Here is a 26,051-nt window from a genome sequence, read left to right on the forward strand (position 1 = left end):
TACAAAATGCCTAGCAAGGACCTTCAGGCCTCATTAATACCGATCTGTGGTCCTCACTGACTCAGCGGTGCTTTTTTTATCAGAACAGCCGGAGACGCGGCAAATGGTGGCAACTGGTATCAGGCCACGGCAATCCCAAACGCTGAGGAAGCTGTTCACCCGCTGGCCGCCTTCTGCCCTACGGTCACGGTTCTGCCACCGTACAACGCTGGGAACAAAGCCTCTGTGGCCAAGCCTTGGCAAAAGCCAACAAATAAAGCGAGCTTGTCAGAGGCAGAACCATTTCATGGGCAATCTCCTCTAGCTGGGAGTGTGAGGCTGGGGAAGGAGGAGGCAGGCGTGGGTGCAAGAAAGAGCTAAGAGCCCCCGGGACAGGGGTCTGGTGACCCAACGCCAGATACCCAGCTTGGTGCCAGCAGAGCGGGACCTGCCGAAACCCATGATTCAGATGGAAAAGGAAGAGAAGACACCAAAAACTAAGGTCAGTTCCGAAATCTGCCCAGTTGATATTTGTTCTTCTTAGCAGTAAGGACTTGAATGAGAATCACGAAACTCGAGGAACATATATTTTTTCTCCAGGATTTAAAAAACTGTCGTCTTGTACTGAAAGACTACATTCAGTGTGGGTCAGGTCCAACAGCGTTAGCTAGAACTCGGTGGTAAAGGTCACCCGGCACTGGGAAGAAACGTCATCTGAGTGGAGGGCTGGTGGGCAGGCCAGAGGCCACTCCGTCACTGGTCCCCGAGCCTAAAGCCCTGTCCCCAGTTGTGTCTCCCGCCTCCGCCGTTCTGGTCGGCGGCTCGCCTCATGCTAGCGGGGGGCACACCAAACCCTGACACCCCTCCTCTCCTGCTGGGCAGCCAGCGGTACCTGGAGCAGAGGGGGGAAGAAACAAAAGGAGAGAAAAGTACAGTCACTTCTCCACGCAGTTGTCCATCCCATCTCCCTTCCTGGGGCTCCCACGGCATCTGTCACATTGAATTACATTCGTCTGTGGCCATGGAGAGGCTGAGGACAATGTCTTATTGAACTTTGCCCTTTTCAGCACTTAGCTCAATGCCCTGACCACAGAAGTCACTCACTTTTTATGTTTTCTTTTTAATTTACTAAGCTTTCGCACTAACTTCACACTCTAACTTTTTTTTCCCTGATTATAGAAGCAATTCGTGCAGGAACAGTATGGAAACAAAAATATTACACCCACGAGCCCAACAACCAGAAAGAACCATCTATATAGCATTTTAGTTTATGTAACTATGGCTCTAACTGGCTCAAAGGATATAAAATAAATTCAGTTCCAAAGGACAAATCTGCAGCCGGCGTGTTTGAGCACCGCCCGGCATCACCATGATGCTGCTGGGTTCTTCGGCGTCCATCAAGGGAGAGCGGAGAAGACAGATTTCTGTCTTGGAATTTGGGCGTGTTTTAAAGTTGATTCATAGTTTGCCCTCCAACTGCAATCTTTCTCTCATAGACGGTGGGAAAGCTGAGGCCCGAAAAGGTTAGCTGATTTCTCACCTTACAAATTAATAAATTAAGTCACAAAACAGCTAAGAAAATGTAAACCCAGGACTCTATGTTCACAATAGTTTTTCTAACTACTTCCCTTCCTTGACTATTAGTAAACTGAGAATGTATTTTAACCTATTCCACTAATCAGATCCTGATGGTTCAATTTTTGTCTTGAAGGCAGAGATCGTGATCTGATACCTCTTTTTAATCCCTTCATGGCACCAAGAGCAAACCACGAGGGGTGACTTGCCCACAGCAGGAAGCCTGCAGAGTTCTACCTCATCATAAAGCATCTTCCTTACACCAGGTGCTGCATGTTTATTTTTAAATGCCTCTCATCTTCACGACTGCCCTATGAGGTTGGCACTACTATTACCCCATTTTATAGATGGGAAAACTGAGGCAGAATTGAGCAAAGCTCTTCTAAAGTGACAGACAGGATTCAAACCCACGCAGCCTGACTCTGGAGCTCGTGCCCCACACCACTTCCTACACCTCACACTTCCGCAGGACACACAGCATGAGATTCAGGTGACAACAGTTAGTGACCGGAGTCTTCATGTGTTTACATCAACCCAGTTAGCTGCACACTCCCTCCCCAAAAAGACAATTAAACCCCTTGTAAACAGAAAAATAACTGTGCACAGAAGAGGATCTATCTACTTTTCTAAGTGGAATGCAAAATAGTGATACGACTTAGAATTCTGTAACTCGCATCCTCCCTTTTAAACAAATACGGTTTTATCATTACATCAACATGTATTTCCAAGTGCTGGTTTCCCAACATTCATGACGTTCTGGCACAATAACATTCCTCCAAAGTATGTAATAAATTGGAAGACTTAAAAAAGGCAACACCAAGGCTGTCTTGCTTTGCTTCTTACTCTGAGACAATATGGAAGCCATCGCCACTGCTTAAACAGATAGTGAAATTAAATGCAAGTAATTAGTATAAAAAGATACCCAATTATACATAATCAACAAAGATTTATGGTAATTTCAAAGCAGTTACTGCTTTTGCAAGGAGCTACATTTTGTCATCTGATCTTTATGCAAAATTTAACAGAAGGGCTTCCACCAACAAGGAAAGCTCAAGTGGAAGGCAGGCTCCAGTGGGCTGTCGATTTTGCCACTAGAATCCCATAGACGTTGTTGCCCACAATTGTGAAATCTCTCCAAGCCATTAAGTCAGAATATGGCCGTTTAAAGTAAAATAGTTCTTGGCTGCCCCCCAAAGCAACAAGTTTTTTTTTTAATGATGCATCTGCCATCCGACTTGATAAACCTAGATCAAAAATCCAAACCTGCTGTTATTGCGTCCTTTGATAATTAGAAAGCAGATTGGTCATTTGTTTTTTTTTTAGCCTGAAGGCAACTCAAGGCTCACAAGAGAAACAAGTTTCTTCTTATGCTCTTAGCGAAAAAAACAAAACAAAACAAAAATACAACAATAGTGTACTTCTCTGTTTGTATATTGTATTTCACCACAAAAAACCTTCCTCTAACCTATAAAAGTGGGGGGAAGGGGTGCCTACTCAAGTTTACTGCCCTCATTGACCCCCTGGAAGAATGACAAACTGGAAAACATTAAAACGAGCAAGATGTGAAAAGGGTTTTTTGCTTTTTTTTTTTTTTTTTTTTTTTTTAAGCTTCTAAGTGCAAGCTATTATTGCATACGCCCGACTGGAGATTAAGCGTGATTGTCAGGCCGGCTGTGACACCCAGATGGTGATTTCACTTGTCCCTTCTTCGACAGCCTTTTGCTTCACTGACAGAATGGTCACACTACTTGAACGCTTAAGTGTGTCAGCATCTCTGGGGGCTCATCAGAATCCCGCCCCCCCACCCCAACTTCAGGAGCAAGGCTGAGAGCTTGTATTTACTGAGCATCCACTACTGTGCTGCTAACGGTAAACCCCACCTCCTGCAGACCCGTGAGACAGGGCCTCCCCCAAACACACAGACTCGCAAACTAAAGCTCGGGGGATTTACTAAGTCACTTTCCCAACATATGAACTGGCAGATGACGGGAATGGGATTCCAACCCAAGTCTGTCTCGAAACCAAAGCTGTGCCCTTGGCCTCCTCACTTTAGTAAACCCTGCAAACAGAGAAAGAACACGCACATCCTCCCAGGGGGCGGGACTATACAAGCCTCCGGTCTCTCATTTTAACGCTGAAAAGTCCTTTAAACATTCTGGTCTATAACATTGAATATAAAAATGTTTTAAACTGCTAACCAATGAGGCTACTTACCCTCTTACCCCTTGCTCAGCCAAAATCTTGGGTAAAACTGATAACCTGTCACCCTGGCCCCCTGCTGCACACACTGGATCCACACAGGCGCGCCGCCCGCTCTGCAGGGCCCACAGCTCCCCCGGATGCCTGAATCTAGGCTCAGCGGCCCCTGGCTCCGAGGGCTCCAGGAGAAGACCAAGCCTCGGCTTGGAGTGACCTGGGCAAGTCCCTGGCTGGCTCGCATTTCTCCATCAGACTGAGAGGGAAACCTTACCCCTCACGAAGTTTTTATCAGGATGCTGACAAACACGGACAATAAGATGATTATCAGACGAGAGGGGGAAGAAACACTTACAAAAACTGAGGCGTGGATAGAAAATTCCTTCCTCCCAAGTCCATTGGGTATCTGAACATGAGGAAGAAATAAAGATGTCCAACAAGATTTCCAATGAGCTCGTTGATGACCCTGCAAACAGAAAGCCAAATGAGTTTAAAGACATTCAAGCAGTAAAGTGAGACGCAGCAAGTTTTAACTAACAGCAGAGGGAAGAGATCCTTCGTGGCAGCCTGTTTCTGGTCGCTGGGAGTCTGTGACAGCTCGACAGTGAGCCCTTTTATGAAGTCGGAGTGGCACACGCATTCCGAATGAGAAGCAAAATCCGTCCTGCTGGACCAGTGGGGCCTGTGCTCTGCAAGGCCAGATGCCCCTCTGACATCTCTTTCCAGCCCCCGCCCATCCTCAACATATTGTTTTTGCCACTTCCTGCCTCAGGAGCTGGGGCAAGCTGCAAAGCAAGCTTTTGAACGCTTTCAGTCACGAATACCATATTTGCAAAACGTGGGTAAAATTGAAGGCTGGCAAGAGAGAAGCATGGAAGTAAGGAAAGGAGGGATGAAAAACGTCCACTGCCCCGTTCCTGGAACCATGGATCACGTCTCCCTCACCTCTCGGGTCCCTGACTGTGAGACATCACAGAGATCACTCTGGAAGGCTGACCTTCACCTTGTAATCCTAAAATAAACACTGCCCGTCTTCAACCTTCCCATGGCTGACACACAGGCCACTTCAAGGTTTTACAGATCAATTCTCACTGTTACATATCCTTCTCTGCCTCCGCCTGCAACATGATTCCTCTTAGGGACAAATCACCGTCTACAACTGCTCCCAGATTCTGCCCCTCTGGGCGGCAGGGCAGTTTTACCAAGCCCCGGACTTGCTCTATCTAAACAGAATCTGTTTACTCGATTCATTCTCTTCTCCCTATGGATATGCAGCAGAAGTTAGGACCATATAGAGCAAAGATGTCATCGCATGAAGAACTTGCACTATCAAAATCTGTTTAAAAACGTTAAAAATATTTGGCGGTGTAAGAAGCAGGAGTTCTTAGAATAACTGCATCTTGAAATCCTCCTTCCAAAATTCTGACTGGATGCAGTCGAGATTTTCCTAAGTCTCAGGTCTGATTCCAGACTAGAAATTTGACCCTGTTTGGCCCAAACTTCTATACTATCGAACCACTGACAAAACTTCCCATCTGAGAATCTGTGCATTTCTGTGACTGGTGAGCAGTTTCCAAGGCATTCTCGAAATGCCTTAAGAATTTAAAAAAACAGGAATTTTATGCACAGAGTCGGCTTGGATAAAATTAGGCCTATATTTGCTCAATCTGGACAGTGAATCCAGAAATAAATATTTATTCAAAAGCACATATATGGAAGCATACTATAACAACAAACAACAACAATAATAAAAAACCATTCAGTGCTAAATGTGCTTAAAGCCCTGCAATTTTAATCAATTACATCCAAATGAAATTATTTCAAAAGTATAAGGTACCAAGGTATCAACGTTGAGATTCTTTGAAGTGTTATAAAGATTAGAGAAGGAAGATAAAGAATAATGGAAGTCTTCCAAGGGTTCGTTTGCAATTAAATAAATCTAATATCACTTACGAGCCTCCAATGATATAGTTGAATCCAAGGATAACCCAAGGTAAATAACAGGCCTAGGAAAGAATATACACAAACATGAATATACCTACAGAGGATACAGCTGCTAGGGGGCTGAAATGGGGAAGGTTCTATTGAGAAGGGCTTTTATAACACACCATTGTAAAGCAATTATACTCCAATAAAGATGTTTAAAAAATAAATAAATAAATCCTTTAGAAAGTCACTGCAAAAGTTCCTTTTATCAATCTAGCATCATTCCTACTGTTTCAAGCCTTCTTTTATTTATTTATTTATTTATTTATTTATTTATGGCTGCATTGGGTCTTCATACTTTCTCTAGTTGCGGTGAGCGGAGGCCACTCTTCGCTGCAGTGTGAGGGCTTCTCATTGTCGTGGCTTCTTTTGCTGTGGATCATGGGCTCTAGGCACACAGGCTTCAGTAGTTGTGGCATGCGGGCTCAGTAGTTCTGGCTCGCAGGCTCTAGAGCACAGGCTCAGTAGTTGTGGCACACGGGCTTACTTGCTCCGCAGCATGTGGGATCTTCCCGGACCAGGGCTCAAACCCGTGCCCCTGCACTGGCAGGCAGACTCCCAAACACTGCGCCACCAGGGAAGCCCTAGCATCATACCTATTCATATATTAGCAATTGGAGACAGAGTACTTTGCCCATAGTTTTCAGATCCAATACATACCCTGCTGAATTATAACAAATAGCTTTAGAAAGGAGATAAGTGTCTGGGACTTCCCTGGTGGCACAGTGGTTAAGACTCCGTGCTCCCAATGCAGGGGGCCCAGGTTTGATCTCTGGTCAGGGAACTAGATCCCACATGCATGCCACAACTAAGAAGCCCACATGCCGCAACTAAGGAGCCCACCTGCTGCAACTAAGACCTGGTGCAAGCAAATAAATAAATAAATACTAAAAAAAAAAAAAAAGAAAGCAGATGAGTGTCCTATGGATGCTAATAAAAACATGGTCCATAACAGAATCACGTTAAGACTCCTGCCAGCAAATTGTTACCAATCAGCTATAAAACACCCCATCTTTTTAGGTTCTCCTTTTACATATTTCACAAAATTACTTTGAATCTTTATCACATTACACATTGATCTCTTGAATTAACACTCTCCCAAGTAAGACAGCTCTCCAGATGAATTCAACATTTGAGCCCCTGTAAAAAAAAATTAGCAAACAGAACCCTCCATTAAGTAGGGTTGGGAGACCAGAAGGGGGAGCTCTCACGCCCTGTTTCAACAGCAGAGCCCAAGAGGAAGACAGACTTCTTTCCCTGCAAGGACTCAGCCAATGAAAAGCTTTGTTTACCACACCTCTTGACTTCCTTTTCCTCTTTATATAAAAGCGCTCTCCTTCCCTTTGCACGTAGGGACTTGCTCGTGGCTCACCGTGGTTGCAGACCCCGAAATGCAGTTCTCTACTCATCCCAAGTAAACCCATCTTTGCTGCAGAAGTATCTGGCAGCCTATTTACTTGAGGTCAACACCCCTTACCAGTTTCAAGACATCATACTAAGAGCTAAGGGCGTTGCAAAAAACATCGCAAACTGGTAAAGAAAGGGTCACACGTCAATAACTTGAAGGCAGAATGTGGTGAGGACTGTAAGAACACAAAGTATTGCAGAAGCCCAAAGGCAAGACCAATTCCAGGGAGGAAAGGCAGGAAATATGTTTAGTCCCCCACTCAAATTAAGAATGGGCAGGATTCACAAGAGAAAGAAAATAAAAAAGATGGTACAGGTGGAAAGTTGTGAGAGAAGGCAGGAAGGGAAGCGTTTGGGGGGGAAACCAATCTGTTTCAGTTTAAGTGTAAAATACATAACAGGCAATGATAAGAACAGACTAAAGGAGAGGGTTCCACATGAGTGTCCTTCCTCCCCTCCCCCTACCACACACACACATACAGGAGATCACCCAGGACACATGCCTAAAGGGCCTGAGCTCCAGAGGGAGTGAGAAGTAATAGTCAGCAAAGGACTCAGGGCTGGCTAAAGAAATCCAGGAGGCTGAGGAGGGGAGAAGGGGCTTGCCTACGGTTTACTGCTCTGCAGTGACCTCTTCTGCACGTGTCAGAAAGTACATCTCTGGGCTGAAGAGAGGGATTTCTGCAAAGACAAATGAAAAGGAAATTCTCCCAGCTAGGTTAGCGTACCTTAAATCGTGTTCCAAACCAAAATGATACAATCATGTCTCTGTTCAGCTGGGCCCAGACATAAAGTACTGACATGATCAGAGGGATCATCAGCAACTGCAAAGGAAACGAACACGTAAAGGCTCCGGAGGCACTTAAAACAGAGGCTTCGTGTAAACCTACCTTTTCTTGCTTTTTAACCTCTCCCCTCCAAATAAATTCTCCCACGGTTATTCAAAAAGCAGAAAGAAATTCAACTCATCAGAATTACTTAATCATGCAATGCATGCTTTAAAATCCTCTAATAAAATACAACACAATTATATTATTTGGGATGGATTCAGAAATATCAGGGTCAAGCTCTGTTACTTGGAAAAAGTATGCAATAAAGCTTTACTTACCATGTATTCTCAATTTTTAAAAAATACATATCCACATACATGCACAGAAAATACTGGATAACCATCGTTCTCAACGTTCATACATAATACAGAAGCCAGACATGAGCAAGGACAGTAATGATGTAGGTAACTCACGTAAGAGCTTCAAAATACCATATAATTAACCACGCAGTTAATGCAATTTAAACTTCTGTCAAAGGTCATTAACAGTAAATCTGAAACACATGAAAGGCCAAATAGTTTCAAGGGACACTTACCTGCATATCCATTGCTAAGCCAGTAATCTTGGTTTGTACAGTTAAAGATCAGACACAAATAAAGCATTCTACACCTAATAAAAGTTCATTTCATTCCACTTTTCTGAAGGAAAACACTTTTCTATAGTTCAGGTTGCTTAAAACACCCCGGAACACAAAGGTATCTAATAATCTTCACTGGGAACACGCTATTAAACTATCCAATGACGAGGAAATAGTAGAAATTAACTGCTTTGGCACATGACTCAGTTTGGTTGCTTGTGTCCTCCGTGCCACGCCCCTGTATTTTAGCATCTCTCCTTCAATTAGGAGATGGAGGGGCATGTGAAACATGCCTCTGAAACACATAATGCGTCTGCTCACATTCAGGGCTCCCCAGCACAGGTGAAGTCCAAAACAATCTTTTTATCTTCCCTTAAAGGAGGGAAAGGGCATCCAGAGTGCCACAATTTTCTGGCTCTTGGCCAAGTTTCAATGGACACTAAACCCCAAAGCCATTCTGAGCTCACCAATTGTGCACAGGACTTGAGCCACCAAGCCCCTTCTGCTGCTCTCACAATCTGTAGAGGTCTGCAGCCGCAAGGCTGCTGACAGCTGTGGTTGACACAGAGCAAGCAGAGAGGCATGCTGTGTCCTTTCCCAGAGCCAGGCACTTACAGAGGGACCGAATTACCATTTAGGACCTCGAGACAAAGACAGCACTAAAGTCAGAAAGGATGCTGGCTGTAAATTAATTTTCCAATAAGGACCACAGCCTTCAAAAGCTGTCTCATGGCACGGAATCTCTCTGTGCTGCAGTCAACAAGCTGCCACACACCAGAACACAGAGAACTGGGAACAAGAAGAGGGAACAGTAATAAAACTCAACCAAATGTGGAAAAACCCCACAAAGCCAATGGTAGGGGAACGCATCACTCCACGGCTATGTGATTTACTACCGCTTTTGACAAGAACTTTCATGATTCTTAACTATTAACTATAGTAAACAAAGACGCAAATACTATCATTTAAAATGTTATGCAGATTACTGCCCATTTCCCCAAACCTGAAAAAAAAAAACTGGTTATTTCTGGCCCAAAATGACAGACGGAAGGATACCACGATGCAAATCCAGTTGAAGAGGAGCATGAATAAATAGTCTGCTGGCCTCCCATCAAAAGCTCCTGGAAACAACAATAAGCCAAATGTCATGGTTCAGAATTTCCGAACAAAGAAACTTCTATGTTGAGAAGTACTTCAAAAAATTGTAGAGAAAACAAAAAATGAGAATATTTTAAAACCACTCCTCGGAAGTAAAAGAAAATTTTTTTAATATATAAAACCGTGTCCACAATTAAGCCCTAAAGTAAAGTTGCCCGGGTATCAAGGCTAATAATCTGTGTTCTCCTAACTGAATTCCAGTCCGTAACATGCTCTCTGCTCAACTAGCACGAGCCAGAAGAAACCCAAAGGGAGGACAGTCAGGTCCACAGCTACTGAGACCCCATCCGCTGAAGCCCCTCACAGCCTGCTGGCCTTTCCTTCATGGCTCTCATCATGAGATGGAGACCTGTTCCTGATTACCTGGTTAACCCCTTCTCCCTCCACTAGACCATAAGCTCGGTCAGGGGAGGAACCATGTCCGTGCTGCCTACCACTGTGGCTCCTCTACACAACTGGGCTGGGAAGCAATTACTGTTGTTATGACTGGAGACACACACACGCACACACACGCACACACACGCACGCGCACTACCACTCAGTCCGGCACTGGGCCTACCAAGAGGATTCGGTCTCCGTCTTCCAGGACCTCACATTCTAGCAAAGGAAAACAATGGTGGGGGAGTAGGGGGCAGCCACACCTTTCCATGGCCTTGACTCTTCCTACCATATCTGTGAGGGACAATGGAAAGACCGACACCCTCTTTTTGCAGATGAGGAAGTACAGTTGCATGACCAAAGTCACATGGCTTTTAGAAGCAGAGTGAAGTCTAATTAGTAGTTTAGTGTTCTTTCTGCTATGCCACATACTGGGCTTTGTCTCATTACTGGGCAGAACAATCAACATTGGCCCAGCTCTCCCTTCTAAGGATGATCCTCATGGCTCCAGCTGCAAGACTAGGAGAGGGGCGGAGAAAAGAACAAATGACTGTAAGTTCCCTCTATCTCCAATGGTTACTTCCCTACACACACACACCCCATCACAATTACATGATATAGTCCATTAAAAAAAAATAATCCTGGGCTTCCCTGGTGGCGCAGCGGTTGAGAGTCCGCCTGCCAATGCAGGGGACACGGGTTCGTGCCCCGGTCCGGGAAGATCCCACATGCCGCGGAGCGGCTGGGCCCGTGAGCCATGGCCGCTGGGCCTGCGCGTCCGGAGCCTGTGCTCCGCAACGGGAGAGGCCACAACAGTGAGAGGCCCGCGTACCGCCAAAAAAAAAAAAAAAGACTGGCTATGGGATAACTGTTAAAGATGAGTGATGATTAAAAGGGGCTCATACTGACACATGCTACAACATGATGAACCTCAAAAATATTATGCTAAGTGAAAGAAGCCAGTCACAGAAGGACACATAAAATGTCCCAAATGGGCAAATCCATACACAAAGTAGATGAGTGGTTGCCAGGGGCTGGGAGGAGCGGGAAGGAGAATGGAGACTGCTGGCTTGGGTTTTTTGCGGGGTGATGAAAATGTCTGGATTAGTGGTGATGGTTGCACAACTTTGTGAAGATCCTAAAGACCACTGGATTGTACACTTTAAAATGGTTAAAATGAGGAACTTTATGTTAGGTGAGTTTTCTCTCAATGAAAAGGAAAAAAAATAAAGAGGTTCATTAACCTCTCTACTTTTGTATATGTTTGAAAATGCCCCGTAATACAATTTTTAACAAGTGGTCACGGATCATCCACATTTAATCTAGAGTTTACTACTGACATATTAAAAAAAAATTCCTCCCACAGCTTAACCCTCAATTAAATCTTATCAGAGGGGTAGAATGTTAAGCAAGCTGGCAAGGAGAATGAATGTCATATGTTCTGGTAGATGTAAGGATCCAATCCCTGGTGTGGTGGTCAGAGTCCTGGTTGTCAGTTTCACCTCAGCCAAGTCACTTTACTTCCTTGCATCTCCTGTTCTTCCTTTATAAAACTAAGGGAATGGACTAGGTCCCTTCCAGAAGTAATAGTCTATTACCCAAAACTTTGTATTAACACGGTGATTTCCCTCTTCTTAAAAAGCACCTAACAGCAAATGCCAATTGAAGGAAAAATGATATTTGACACCGAATGTCCAACCTTCTATACCCCTGCAGTTGTGAGACTGATTCACAATTCTCAAGCATATGAGCACTGACTTAGACTTAGGGTAGCTCAGAATTTTCCATCCTGAGCTAACAGCCATCAGGTTTCTAGTCTCTGAAGTCAGACAACATTTTCAAAATCATTTAGGCTTTGCCAAGTTATATTTTGACACAGCAGTCTATCGAGTTATTGCTTCTCAGTATAAGTAACTCAGAAAAGCATATAAGGTATTGTAGAAGATAAATAACAATTCAGTAAGAAAGTTTTAAGAATTTTATAGCTTATCCATATAGGTAGTCATATCTGAAAAACTACCATGCTATTAAAATCCTGGCTATATATTTTTTAAAAGTTGAGTGCTTCATATTGAGTATAAACGCTCTAACACAGTGAATAATAATTTTTAAAAAAAGAGAGGGACTCCCCTGGTGGCGCAGTGGTTAAGAATCCGCCTGCTAATGCAGGGGACACAGGTTCGATCCCTCGTCCAGGAAGATCCCACATGCCACGGAGCAACTAAGCCCATGCACCACAACTACTGAGCCTGTGCTCTAGAGCCCGCGAGCCACAACTACTGAGCCTGTGTGCCACAACTACTGAAGCCCGTGCACCTAGAGCCCGTGCTCCACAACAAGAGAAGCCGCCGCAATGAGAAGCCCGCTCACTGCAACTAGAGAAAGCCCATGCGCAGCAACGAAGACCCAACGCAAACAAAACTAAATAAATAAATTTATTTTTTTAAAAATTGTTTTTAAAGTTGCATGTTTCAATTACAGAGACTAAGTCTAGGTTTTTACTTGCATAAAGTAGTGTTTTTCAACCCCAATTCAGGAGATATATACACTTCAGCCCAATTGTGCTTTAAAAAACAGGGACTGCTGTGTGACAGAAATGAGGGAGACGTCACATGAAGTGAGAGGCACACACAGGAGATGGACAAGATGTGTAAATCTCTGCTCTTGTATTTTTTTCACCTATAAAATGATGACACTGCTGCTTACATCTCATGATGATGCTGTGAGGATTAAAAAACGAATAATCTAAGCGCCTAGTAGACTCCTGGCATAGTCACTACTTACTGCGCATTTACACCATTATGTCATTTCTTTATATATGCCATCTGCCCTCAAAATTCCTCCAATAAGTAAATACATGGATTAGTAAATTAGACAGAAACAATACTTAAAACAACCACAGATAACATACCTGTTTCGAGTCGTGTAGAGTACTGATATAAGAAATATAAATTGACCAAATAAAGAAATCCAGTTCCTGGACCCACAGGGAAATAAAAGGTGGCAGTAATCGGCCTCCAAATCTGTCCAGATCAAAATAAACACGGCTGTTAGTTTCTCTAAGCTGGGTGGGGTTTTTTTTTCTTTTAACCAAACAAAATTAACCCTTGAAAAACATTCTCCTCAGTGATGAGAGCTACCAAATGGACATCACCAATATAATTCAAGAAAACTGAAGAAAAGTTCATATTAGCTACAGTGACTTCAATGTGCAAGTCAATGGAATGAGATGGCATCATAAAATAAACAATAAATATTTCTAAGCAAGTTGAAAAAAATCAACACTAAAGACATATATGGTTAATCTTTACTGGGATCAGGCTTATAGTTATGCCTATCAAAAATGAATTACAGTATAACTGAATCACTTTGCTGTACACCTGAAACATTGTAAATCAACTACAGTGGAAAAAAAAAGAAAAAGAAAAAAGATTTATAAAGATAATTTCCAACAGTATAGTAATTATCTCTGTTTAGGAAAAGAATACACTGGGATGACAAACCTTGTCAAAATAATGTCATATTCAAAAGGTAGAAGTAAAATAGGAACTTTCTATTCAAATCAATGTGCTATTTAGGCAATATGGATACATAACTTAAAAATATTACCTTCCCCCCAAAAAACTACAGAAAGGTCTACAGTGAGAAGTAAGCCTCCCTCCTGACCCTCAGTCTCCCAGCTCCTTTTCCAGCAAGAACGGATCCATTTATTGTATTTCTTTCGAGAAACAATCATTTCTATTACTATTATTCCTCCCTGTTCATGCTAACTTACCTTGCACTGTTCTATACCTTGTTTCACTCCCTTGAAAAAAATTTTTTATAGGCTTCATAATATTCCTTCTGTGTGGATGTCCAAACTTCACTGAAACTATTACAATGCTACAATGAATATTCTTGAATATCCTCTTTATACATGTACATATAGGATAAGTTCCTGTGAGTCAACCTGCTGGATCAAACATTTGCATTTAATTTCAGCAGATATTGCCAAATACCTACAAAAATGTTTAACCAATTTATACTTCCTCCTAAAATGGAGATTAATGTCTGTCTTCTCACCACAGCCTCACCATTTAGTGTATTTCACAGTCACCAATCATGTTTCTAAAACTTTAGCATTTTCTTTCTTCATTTTTCTACTCAATTTGCATTTCTTTACATATTATGGAAACTGCCCTTTCTCACTGTTGCAATTATTTTCTGGTCTGTCATTAGTCTTATGCTTTTGTGGTATTTTTGCCATATAAAATGAAATGTAAAAGTTTAATTTTTATATAGGCAAATGTATCCATCATGTATCATGTTTATACAAGTACTTCTCCCCTCCAAGAATATAACAGTGCCCCCAGTTGTACTGTAGTTTATGTAAGAAGTGAGAAAGAGAGTCAACTTATTTTTCTAGACGGTCACTAGTTTTCCCTATTTACAGAGTGACCCATCTTCTCTCCATTGATCTGAAAAACTACTTTCATCATATATTGTTTCCCTTTTATAGGAAAGTCTACTTTTAGACTATTCTGTTTAGAATCGAATTCCAATACCAATACCAAGCTATTTTAATTTCTAGTTTTATAATGTGTTTTCTTATCTGGTAAAGTTATATAATTAAATAATCCCCCTCCTGTTTTTCTTCCACATATGTCACAATCTTCTTGGCTAGTCTCCATATTACTTTTCTAAATGAACGAGAACCAACACCTTTCTTATTTCAATGTGATAAAGACACAGTTTCCAGCCAGCAAGAAGTCTTTCATACCTTTCTATTGAGCTTTCGATTTCTATCTTTCTTATACCCAACCACCAAAGCTGAATTATCTAATTGTTTGTGATATTTGAAAACTGAGCCTCTTGCACTTTCCAAGTATACAACTCTATCTGTAAATAAAATTTTGTATCTTCTTCTTGCCTAATTTACTGGCTAACACCTCCAGAATAATGTTAAGTTATAGAGGTTGAAGAAGATGGCCTTCCCAGACTTGGAAACGCCAACATAATGCTGGCTTTTGTCTTGAGAGCTGTGTGTCTTATCGCATGAGTGTGAAAGACATGGTCCCTACATCAAGGAGGTCTCGATAATGGGGAGTCTGTCCAAAGAAGCAAGAGTAGGCACAGGAAGGGGAACTTCTGGTCTTGGAAAAATGAGTACAAAGTCCCAAAGAACTGCAAGAGCACAATGATGAATGGGTATTGCTAACGATTTGGGTGTGGCTAGAATGGAGGGCATTAGTTGTGGGGCTGTCCAGGCACAGCTGGCAAGTCAGGTTCTCCAAGTATAGAACTGTAACCCTCAGAGCTTAATTCCCAGTGGAGGAGAATGCACTTCACATACCCCAAAAGTCACTTCCAACAACCTTGAACTAAACCAGTAAAACAAAATAGGTTAAAATTCATTTTGGTTTATTCACAATTTTATCTCAGAAACAGCTGAGCCTGATGGAAAGACCACTGGAAAGGATTTGAGAAGACAGAGATTTCAGCAGGGCCTTACAAGTCATCAGTCCTGAGTCTCAATTTCCATTTGTAAAAGAGGAATGATATACTAATACTTGCTCCATTTTGGTTAATGGTTAAAAAAAAAAATAGTGTACTATTATGCTCATTTACATATCCTAACTCAGGGGGTAGATTGTATAGATGAGGAAGCAGAATGAGAAAAGGCCAAATAATAGCCAGTAAGTGGCTGAGCTAGAATTTTGTCCCAGACAGCCTGACTCCAGAGTTTATAATACTAATAAGCCCCTATTTTTACAATGCCTCTCACAAGTGACATCATTACTATGAGATATAATTAAAATCAGTAAAAATTTTTAGTACTACTATACTACTTGTATAGTCCTGAAATGAACTGAGCGTAAGCTCACAAATTCACTCTCCCTGCTTAAAAAAAAAGCATTGGGGGTAAAAGACCAGAAGCAAGCAAGCTGGGGCCCTGGCTCGGGGCCTTGGAAAAGTCTGGACCTTTGAGCTTGCATCTTCATCTACCCAGTAACATCTGTCCTTTGACTCCCGCCTTCCTTATCTCACAGATTTTGTAAAAGGTTGGAATTAAGAAAGCAGATTAAAAAGGTGCTTTGTAAAAAAAATTTGTGTGGGCATACAATTATTACAATCTTTTAGGAGACACGTGCTGACCTGGTTTTTACAAATTCACATTTCGAACTCCCCCCAGACTCAAGTTACTCCAGGCCTGATTTTGGAAAAGAAACCTCGGGGGTTTTCTGACTACATTTTCCACTAACACTTGATGCCACGATGCTATTTTTAGCCACTGTGTGCACCTGTGCTTTGGAAATCAGTGTCTGTCAAAATACCGCACACTTCTTTTCCCAGTTCATTAAGCTTACCCTTGAGTTATACTTGCTCTCACTAATCTAAGGGGCTTAGTATTAGTAAAATTATAATCTGAAAACACCGGGAGATAGCTCATCTCTTCAGAGGGACACAGTGTAATATATTTCTGAAATCCCCCTTGAAGGTAACCAACTAAATCCCTTCCTCTCCTCTGATACGTAGATAGTTAGGGTAAGGAAATGGCTTTATTTTCAGGGCTGGGAGTGGTGAAGGCACCTTATCGAGCCTAGAAAGTCTGCACTGATCCCTAAGAAGCAGCCAGGGGCAGTGCAAAGAGCCTGGGACTTGCAGGCAAGCATCTCACTTTAACCCCACAGCAATCTCAAGGCCAGAAGCATAATCACCCACCTTTTCACGAGGAAACCTGGGCCCTCATTAGAGCTGAGGTAACCTGCCCAGAGTTCCTCACTTAACAAGAGCAAGAATCCCACGTGCTCCCTGGCGCAGGGGCCTTCAAAGAAACGTCAGACACTGTTCGTCAGCTGCTAGTCCAACAACTTCTGTTGAGTGTTTAGTTCAACCATCCTTGAACGAAAATCTCCCAAACAACGTGCTACTGAAATCATTGCAAATGCCACCCAGAGTCTAGGGCAGGTCTTTTTAACTATCAAAAACAAAGATTTTTCTGCAACAATACAGACTGGTTGATTTGGAGTTAAAGAAAGTCTGCCTGGGTCAACGAGCAAGTAAGAAAGAAGGGCACCCATGTGCCAAACGCTGATGTTAGCAAACTCTGGCTTTTCTTTTTTTTTTTTTTTTTTGGCAGGGGGTGGCGGTCTGGGGGAGAGGAACCGGGGGGTGGGGCTGGGGGGACACCAGACAGGCAAGAAAATCAAATGAAAGGCACTCAGTCTCAACTGAGGACGTTAAACCAGCTATTAGGAGCCATCAATTCTACTCCTAGGTACGTATGCATACCTGTGTTCACCAAGACATGTTCCAGAATGTTCACAGCAGCACTACGCATTCTAGCCAAAGCTAGAACTACCCAAAAAGCCCATTACCAGCAGAAAGGGTAAATAAATGGTGGTCTGTTCACACAAGGGAACAATACAAGGATGAGCAATCTATAACCACATGCAACAATGTGGGTGACTCTCAAACTGCTGAAAAGAGGCTAGACACAAAAAAATACATATTGTATAATTTCATTTATAGAAAAGTAAGAAAACTGGCAAAAACCATCTATGGTATTAAAAGTCAAGATAGTAGTTACCCTTGCAGTGGGTAGTGACCAGAAGGGAGAAGTAGGAAGGTTTGGGGGATGCTGGCTGTGTCTTGATCTGGTGGCTGGTTATATACTGATGTTCAATTTTTGAAAATTCAACAAGCTATAAATATATAATACATACACTTTCCTGCTTGTATACTGCTACTCAACAAAAAGTTTAAAAATGAAGCTATGAGCTCACCCTTAGCTACAGACCACAGCAGAACTGTCTTATGTGGACAGGATTGCAAAGGAAAGGTTTTAAAGCTGTACACACCAGAACACTTGCCATAAAGTTCTAAATCCAAACCCTGAGGCTACTTCTATGCTCAGCCCACAGACCAAGTTCATTCCCCTTCCAGTTACGGGTCTATATGACTCTCTTTCCCACCACACTCAGATGAGTCTGCTAGGGCTGCTGTCATCAGGCTAAATGTGATAACATGAGCAAAAGCTTGGCAAACATAAGCACCAGGCCTGATCACAGACTTGCTTGGTGCCATTTCTTTTTGTTCCCGGAAACAAATTAGAGAAATTGAGAGTACGTATCTTCCCATTTCTAGTCAGGACGCCTTTAGTGGGACAAAAAGAAGGATAATAATCCAGCAGTTACGTTTTAATTTCAATTACAAATTAAAATTAGAATATTACTGCCCAAGGAGAGAAGGCAGCAATGGCAGGAATTATTATTGACTAATAAGTAAAAATAGGCACTATTTTTTTAATAGATTATCTACCCGATTATTTACTGGGCACTTTACATTTTTTAAGTTTTTATATAATAGAGGCGTGAAGTAGGTAACATTTCTCCTCAATTTGAAGCTATTCATTTTCGTGTTCCTGAAATTCGGAAGTGCCTTACAGCCAATAGATTTATTTAATGTAATGTGTACTTTCCTCCCCTTCCAAAAAATTGTATTAAATTAAAGGAGCATCTTATGACCAATGGAGTTACAACACAGTTAACTCTTAGAACAGAGTTAATATGGTATTAAATTATCCCCACTTTTAGGTGGAGAAATTGAGGCTCAGAAAAGATAAACAGCTTGCCTGAGGGCATACAGCTTGCAAGGGGGCTAAGCCAGGCCTGGAGACCATGACTCAACTACTTGAAATCCCACAGTCTTTCTACTCTAATAGAAAAGGAACAATAATTTGCTACGACTGGTTTGAAAGAAATCACCCTCAAGAATGTTTTGTTAAACACTTAACTATGTGTTTTGGTAGATAGGATGAAAAGGAGTAAAACGAGCGCTTAGAACTATCTTGAACTCACCAAAATAGAAACTGAAACTGCAGCTGTCTATCAACTGGGGTAACGCTGACCTCGGGATGTTTACGGGGGTTAAGTGAGGTATCATATGGAGAAGCCCAACACAGATGTAAGGCAGTGACGTTATTTTGTCCAAAGAAACAAAATCTCCCACGCAGGCAGCCCTGGGAGACGTAATCTCAGAAACCACGAGGGCCGCAGCAAAGTGCAGCCTCTCTTCTAGTTAATCAGGGACCAATATGGAGACATTTCATCACCGTGGACTATCTGATCAATGAGTCTGAAATGTGAGGGATGAGGAACTTTACTTAACAGTGGAGTGAGTCTTAACATACACCTACGCCTTTCCACTTACCCAAACTAAGGAAATAACATTTTAAACTTTAGAGTTCCAAACCAACAAGCTACTCAGAGGAAACCCACAGATAAGGAGGAAAAGTAACTTTTGTCACTTGCAGCATGAATCCACAACTCTACATTCATCATCTCCAAGTTGTCCAAAGATGCAGCTTTTAAGGAAAAGAGGAGCCTCCAGCAGAAAGCACACCACAGGCTGTGTGTCCTCACCCATCAGCCTCTCAGATGCAGTTTTTCCTTTAACTGCCTCATTTGCAAATGGTGGGTCTGACAGCTAAACCTGTCCAGAAAGAGCAGGAGTCAGAGTAGCAGAAAGAAAGTATAGATACTGGTCTCTCCACACCTGGGCAGTGGGCACACTGTCCTGCCTTCTACCAGCAGCTTCTCCCCCGTTTCAGGATAACAAGCCCACAAGAAACAATGCAAGGAAGATGGGAAAATTATGGAAGGTGTGACATGAATGATGACCTTTCTCATCAGTTCACCACTTTTAATATTATACACATGTAGGCTATTAGAAAGACTTATTTTTACTAAGCTGACTACAGAAACAAGCAAGATTTTGCAAGGAAGGCCAAAGAGCCAGTTTTGACCAGGACCTTCTCATTTACGACCACTGACGATTTACAATCATTTATGACCACTGCTCCTCAGGCTCCGCATTACCTAACATGCCACCGGGCACAAAGTGCACAACATTCACTGCAACAAATATTTTACCAAAGCAAATAGAAAAGAGTCTGCAATTCTGGCTGCACACCCAGATCATATTCTAATATCCAACTGCCTACTTAACTTCTCCACCTGGATGCCTAAAAAGCCTCTCTGGACTTAATATGGTCAAAATGTAACTCTTTATCGAGACCTTTCTCCACCCCCAAGTCTAAGCCTCCCTAAACATTCCCAATCTCAGAAAAGAGCTGCACCAGGCACTCCACTGCTCCTGTGAAAACGGGGACATCCTCAAGTCCTGCCCCTTCACACGTTCACCCTTCACATCCATGAAGCTGCAGTGTAGTCCACTCCAACTCCCAAATCTACCCACTTCTATCTTCACAGCCACTCTGGTCCAAACCACCATTCCTCTTGCCCTCTAACTTGACTCATCTCTCTGATCCTGTTACCTAGCCCACCCTTTCCCCCATTCACATACCAAGTCCATCCCACAGAGTAGCCAAGGCAATTTTTCAGTCCTTTGTTCAAAAGGCTCTGAAGCCTTTCTAGTGCCTTCCAATTAAAGTTCAAACCACAAAGCCCTATACAATCTAGCCCCAGTCTACCTTTCCACTTTCACTGTATTGCACTCACCCCTGGCTATCTCTCCGTCCTCAACTACGAATCCTCATCCCTACAGCTGACTCTGTACTAACTATCCAGTCTTCTTTCTGTTTCCAATTCCTGCCTCTAAGCCTTTCACTTATTATTCCTTCTTCTTGGAAGATTGTCCCCAGAGCCAGATCTTCCCAAAGCTGGCTCCTCATCATTCAGATTTCAGTGCAAATATCTTCTCTGAGGCCTTTCTGGAACACTCCATCAAAGTCACACACCCCTCTCTTACTTTCTTCATGTGTGCTGGGACTTTTTCTGTACTATTCACTATTGTACCCAATTATTTCCATGCATTCAACCCATATATAAGCACCTGCTATAGGCCAAACACTAATCTAGGAAACAAAGACAGTGGTAAACAGACAAGGGGCTCTCATGGAGCTTTATTCTCTGAAGGGAAGCAGGCTAACAAACATCAAGGGGATATGTAACCAAGAAAAATTAAGGATAAGGGAGACAGAGTGAAGGAGAGGTACTATTTTACGTAGGGCAATCATATAAGGCCGTGCCAATAAGGTGGCATTTGGGCAGACTTGAAGGAGGTAATGAGATAAATCACGGTTATCATCCTCAAGCAGAGAAATAACATGTGCAAAGAGCCTGAGCAGGGATGGAGTTAGGTGCTGAAGAAACAGAAAGAATTCCACTGTGAAGCCTAATATACAAGGTGGAAAGCAGTAGGAGATGAGGTCAGAGAGGCAGTAGGGGCCTTGCAGGCCACTGAAAGGACTTGAGCTTTACTCATCCAGTGGAGAAGACATTAAAAGGTTCTGGGCAAAAGACTGCCAGGATGTGATTTGTGTTTTAAAAGGGTCACTCTAGCTGTCTAGAGGAAAGATCGAAAGGAACAAGGCTGCTATGATAATGGCTTGCAATAGAGAATGAAAAGGGACTGCATTCTGGATATTTGTCTAAAGTAAACAGAATTTGCTAACAGACTGTGGGATGTGAGAGAAGAAGTCAGGGATGAGTCCATGACTTTTAGGTTGAGCTCCTGTCATAATGGAATTGCTATTTACTTCTAGGGAAAAGGGTACTGTTTTGGACACATTACGTCTGAGATGTCTATTAGTCATCTAAGTGGTAATTTCAAGTATACGGTTGGATGTACAAGTCTGGAAGTGAGACAGATCTGGACTGAAAATATGTATATTTGTATTTGAGAATCTTCAGTTTGTAGAAATTATATAAAGCCATGAAGCTACATGAGATCACCCACAGCTAGGGAGAATATGGAAAAGAGGTCCTGGGGTACATCACAATATTTAAGGATCAAGAAGATGGGGAACCAGCAAAGAAAACTAAGAAACAGCCAGTGAGGAGAGGGAAGACAAGAGCGTGTTACCCACAGTCCAAACAACGTGTTGAAATTAATGTCAGATCTCAGTATCCGACCTGCCACTGATTAAAGATTTAAATCACTGAATCCGGTGAATAAAGATAACCTCCAGAAAACTAATATTCTCTTGCCAGGAATGTTACTCTGGCCTGTTTCCTTCGTGCTTCAAAAAATAAGGACTTCCATTTCAGGAGCAATTTACTCTTTACTCACTCCTTCATAAACACAACTACTACCTGCTAGATACTAGATCAGGATCTGGGATGCACACAAATAAACTCACTCTTTGCACCTCGGGCTTCAAATCACTCCTACTAGGAAGAAACTCCATTAACATAAAAAGAACTCAGCTGGTAGTTGAGCAAGGCGACGTCCACATGCCATCCACTTGGGTGGCAGAGGGAGGTCAGAGAGCAGCTGCTCCAGGTGGCCCCAGGTTGCTACTCACTGGCGTCCAATAGATGGACAACTATCAGAGTTACCTTCCCAATGCCGCCTTCTCCGAGTACAGAGGGCGGGGAGCACAATTTTAATGGAAGGACGAAATCAATCCCTTCCCACCGGGCCAAACCGTGTTGTCTCCCTCCACGTCTCCAGCTACCCAGGCCCACGCTCAAACCCCTTGGCCTCCACCCCACCCCCTGGCCACAGGACCCCGCCCTAAACCGCTGGAGCCACCGCACTACAAGTCCCACAAGGCACCGCGCGTCCGCAACCGGCCGGTCTACGCTCCGCCGCTGCGGGGCCACCTGGGGCCTGTAGTCTCCACTTCCCCAGTCGCCCGTCAGTACCTGGAAGCGATAGAGGAAGGCTTCGGGCCAAAGGAAGAAATAGGCCGGGCTGATGAGACCGAGTTTGCCGACTAAGGGGACCGCGACGGTGGCGGCGAACCAATAGCGCGTGATGGCCGGGATGCTCCTGAACCAGTCCCCGATGTCCGACATCTTCGCCTCTTCGGTGGCCGGGATGTGCAAAGCCGCCCGACTCCCGTCCCGGCCCCCTCACGACGCGGTCCGCTGGGCGAGTGGAAGGTGTCGAGGCGGAAGCCGCCACAGCCCCGTTGCAGAACGCGGAGACCGGCAGACGTGGCGCCACCGAATTCGGACGAGCGAGGGAGAATTCGGAAGCGAAACTTCCCCTTCCGGCGGCCGCCGACGACGTTGACAAGAAGTGCCGCCGCTTAAAGGGGCGAGCACCGTTTTTACCACTGGGCAGAAGCTCGGTGGTTCGGAGGCTGGAGGGCGAGGGACGGGTCCAGGCGGGGCCAACAACACGACTGGTGGAGAACAGTGGTTGCCAGGAGCAACGACAGATACTCCAGCCAATAGCGAGGCTGAACGCACTCTACCCAGTTCCTGCAGGATTTATAGTCCAGGTGGTTCCACTTGGAGGGTGTTTAAAGGGGAAGGAGGAAAATAAAGTACCATGTAGCCCCTCAATTGTCCATTCTTTCCACAAATGTTTATTGAGGGTTTAGTAAGTGCGAGACAGGGTTTTAGACTCTGGAGGTGCTGCAGCTATCAGAGCTGTTGTGGTACCTTCTCTCCTGGAGCTTCCGTACAAAGATAGGGAGGTAATGAACAAATAATTGAATAAAATAATTTCAAGAGAGTGGTAAGAAAAATAAGGAAGATAAGTTAGGATAGTGGGGATAGAGTGATGGGGTGGGAGTGCGGAAGTGTGGGGAGAGATGGCCGCTTTCGATGAGAAAGGTTAGGGAGAAGCTGGAGGAGGTGATCTTTGAGCTGAGCACACACACACACACACACACACACACACACACAGAGATCTGGGGAGTTTTCCACACAGAGAAAACAGCCACTCTGCACACACAAAATGTTGCCTGCCATTTCAGTAAACAAAGAATGTTGACTTCTATTCCAGTAAACAGGGAATGTTGCCTGCCATCAGGCCCTTAGCCACTTCAGACACCCAGATGGTGTCTGAGGAGAATTCAGGATGGGGAAAAACAGGCTACTGGCCCTAAATAGTTAAGGCGCATTTCTAAGGAATAATTTCAGTGAGCCAGATTATTTCACCTTCCCATACACAGAAAAGCACTAAAATCATTACCTTGAGATGTCTGTTTTTGCAATTAGCAGTAATCTTTTGACATTTGACTACATGGTTTTTTGTTTGTTTCAGCAAAAGCTCCTATATATCTTGGCTTCTCCCTTAGCTCTTTGGAGCAGTTTCTCAGAGCTATCTGAGAGGCTATGTCCTGGGCTATAGTCCTCAGTAAATTCCTCGAATAAAATTTAGCTCACAACTTTTAGGTTATGTGGTTTTTCTTCAGTCAACAACTCCAACTGGCTTGCAATTTGGAGGAACTGAAAGCAGAAATGATCATGACTCAATCTAGTTTGTTGGGTAGGACCTAAATTACAAGTAGACGAAAATCCCTCTTGTTTTTAAAAGAATCTATCAAAGGATAGAGTAGAACTTTTCCTGTTGTCTTTAGATATAGGACTGTTGGGCTGCACCCTGCAGGCCTGCAAGCCCTGCACTTGCCCAGCTTCAAGACCAAAGAAAGAGCCCAGAGTCAGCCACAGAGACATCAAAGGTTTAGTGGATAGGGGGAGCTTACACATCTGAAGCAAGGTTCTGGAGCGACACCTCACCATGTGTGGCAGACAGTGGGCAGGATATGGCAGCAGTCTTTGCTACCTGGGGGAGAGAGAGGTTACCAGTTATAAGGGGAATTGACTTCAGGTTGGGTTATCGGTTACCAGGGAAACTATTGGAGGAGCATGCCCCTCACCGCCCCTTTGATAAACTATCCTGGGGGAAATGTTCTGACCTAAAGATTAGAACAATCACTAGCTGGGTCATGGGGTAGGAAGGTCAGTCATGTGAGTAGGGTGTAGGTGAAGTACGTACTGGTCCAGCAGGGGATGTACAGAGACAAGAGAACAGTCATCTTGATTGGCCTGATCATATAAGGACCTACAGTTTAAGACTGATGAGGCCATCCAATAGAGACCACTAGGAACACACCTATAGTCCAGAAGGTTAGATTTCTTGCTGGGAGGGAGACTGCACTCCAGAGGAAACTGAACCATCTCACCAAACTAAAGAGAATAGGGTCATTATTGGATTATAAGGAAGGGCTGAGTTGTGGTATAATTTAAATGAAGTAGTGTTTTGATAGGCTCAAAACAGAGCAGAGCTGTCTGTAAAAGTGTTAACATCAGGCCTAAGCCTGAGCTGAAAAGCAGACCCAGGGTCCTCTTTCCTTAGAAATCTCAAAATTAAGATAAGTGTGGGGCTACACTGGTGGCACAGTGGTTAAGAATCCACCTGCCAATGCAGGAGACACGGGTTCGAGCCCTGGTCCCAGAAGATCCCACATGCCGCGGAACAGCTAAGCCCGTGTGCCACAGCTACTGAAGCCCGTGAGCCACAACTACTGAAGCCCGCGTGCCTAGAGCCCGTGCTCCACAACAAGAGAAGCCACCGCAATGAGAAGCCTGCACACTACAACGAAGAGTAGCCCCTGCTCGTCGCAACCAGAGAAAAGCCCGCATGCAGCAACAAAGACCCAAAAGCAGCCAAAAATAAAAAATAAATAAAAATAAAATTTTTATAAAATACAGTACTCCTATGATTAAAAAAAAAAAGATAAGTGTGGAATGTTGGGTCTGAAAACTCCTTATCTAAAGCTTTGCACCTGGATTTAAAATCCTGTGTCAAAATGACCCGTATGCCTCAGGTCCTTCAGCAAGAATGGGGTGTTCCATCCACACTGATTTCAAACAGCAAAGTTTCTGCCAATCTGTTATTTTAGAGAACATTTCTTAGCACCATGTCCTTGATGTTAATTAACAAAAGCATTTTTTACAGAACAAAAAGGCACTAAATATTCCATAGTCTAATGAGACTATACAATATTCGGGGACCTAAGGAATATCAAGCATGGTAAATATATGAAGAAATGTCTCACCTGTACAAAGCTGGTGGGAATGTAAATTGGTACAGCCTTATAAGATAATTTTGATATAAGAGAAATCTTGCCTAAGTTTCCTTCTCTACATCACCCATTTTCTTTTTTTTCTTTTTTTTTTTTTGCGGTATGCAAGCCTCTCACTGTTGTGGCCTCTCCC

The 26,051-nt window shown here is 43.4% G+C and overlaps 1 protein-coding gene across 1 annotated transcript; it reads right to left on the reverse strand.

Annotated features, from left to right (window-relative positions):
- Positions 1–541: 541 nt before the first annotated feature.
- DERL1 (derlin 1) lies at positions 542–23,335 on the reverse strand. The gene is made up of 8 exons (XM_079722737.1): positions 22,740–23,335; positions 12,998–13,109; positions 9,607–9,671; positions 8,509–8,535; positions 7,872–7,967; positions 5,704–5,756; positions 4,106–4,216; positions 542–871 (listed from the first exon to the last, which is right to left on the reverse strand). Exons 1-8 carry the CDS (start codon positions 22,890–22,892, stop codon positions 733–735), a joined length of 756 nt encoding a protein of 251 aa, XP_079578863.1. The 5' UTR covers positions 22,893–23,335; the 3' UTR covers positions 542–732.
- Between the last annotated feature and the right edge of the window lie 2,716 nt (positions 23,336–26,051).

Source organism: Hyperoodon ampullatus, assembly GCF_949752795.1.
Source record: "Hyperoodon ampullatus genome assembly, chromosome: 17".
NCBI classification, from domain to species: Eukaryota; Metazoa; Chordata; class Mammalia; order Artiodactyla; family Ziphiidae; genus Hyperoodon; species Hyperoodon ampullatus.

What these genes read in the sequence shown, in the direction of transcription:
- DERL1 (XM_079722737.1), bottom strand. Translation starts at nt 22,892, where the DNA reads ATGTCGGACATCGGGGACTGGTTCAGGAGCATCCCGGCCATCACGCGC. An exon ending in CCTTCCTCTATCGCTTCCAG is followed by an intron (nt 13,110 to 22,739) that starts GTACTGACGGGC and finishes TGATCTGGACAG; the next exon opens with ATTTGGAGGCCGATTACTGC. An exon ending in AACTATATCATTGGAGGCTC is followed by an intron (nt 4,217 to 5,703) that starts GTAAGTGATATT and finishes TTCTGTTTGCAG; the next exon opens with GGTCATCAACGAGCTCATTG.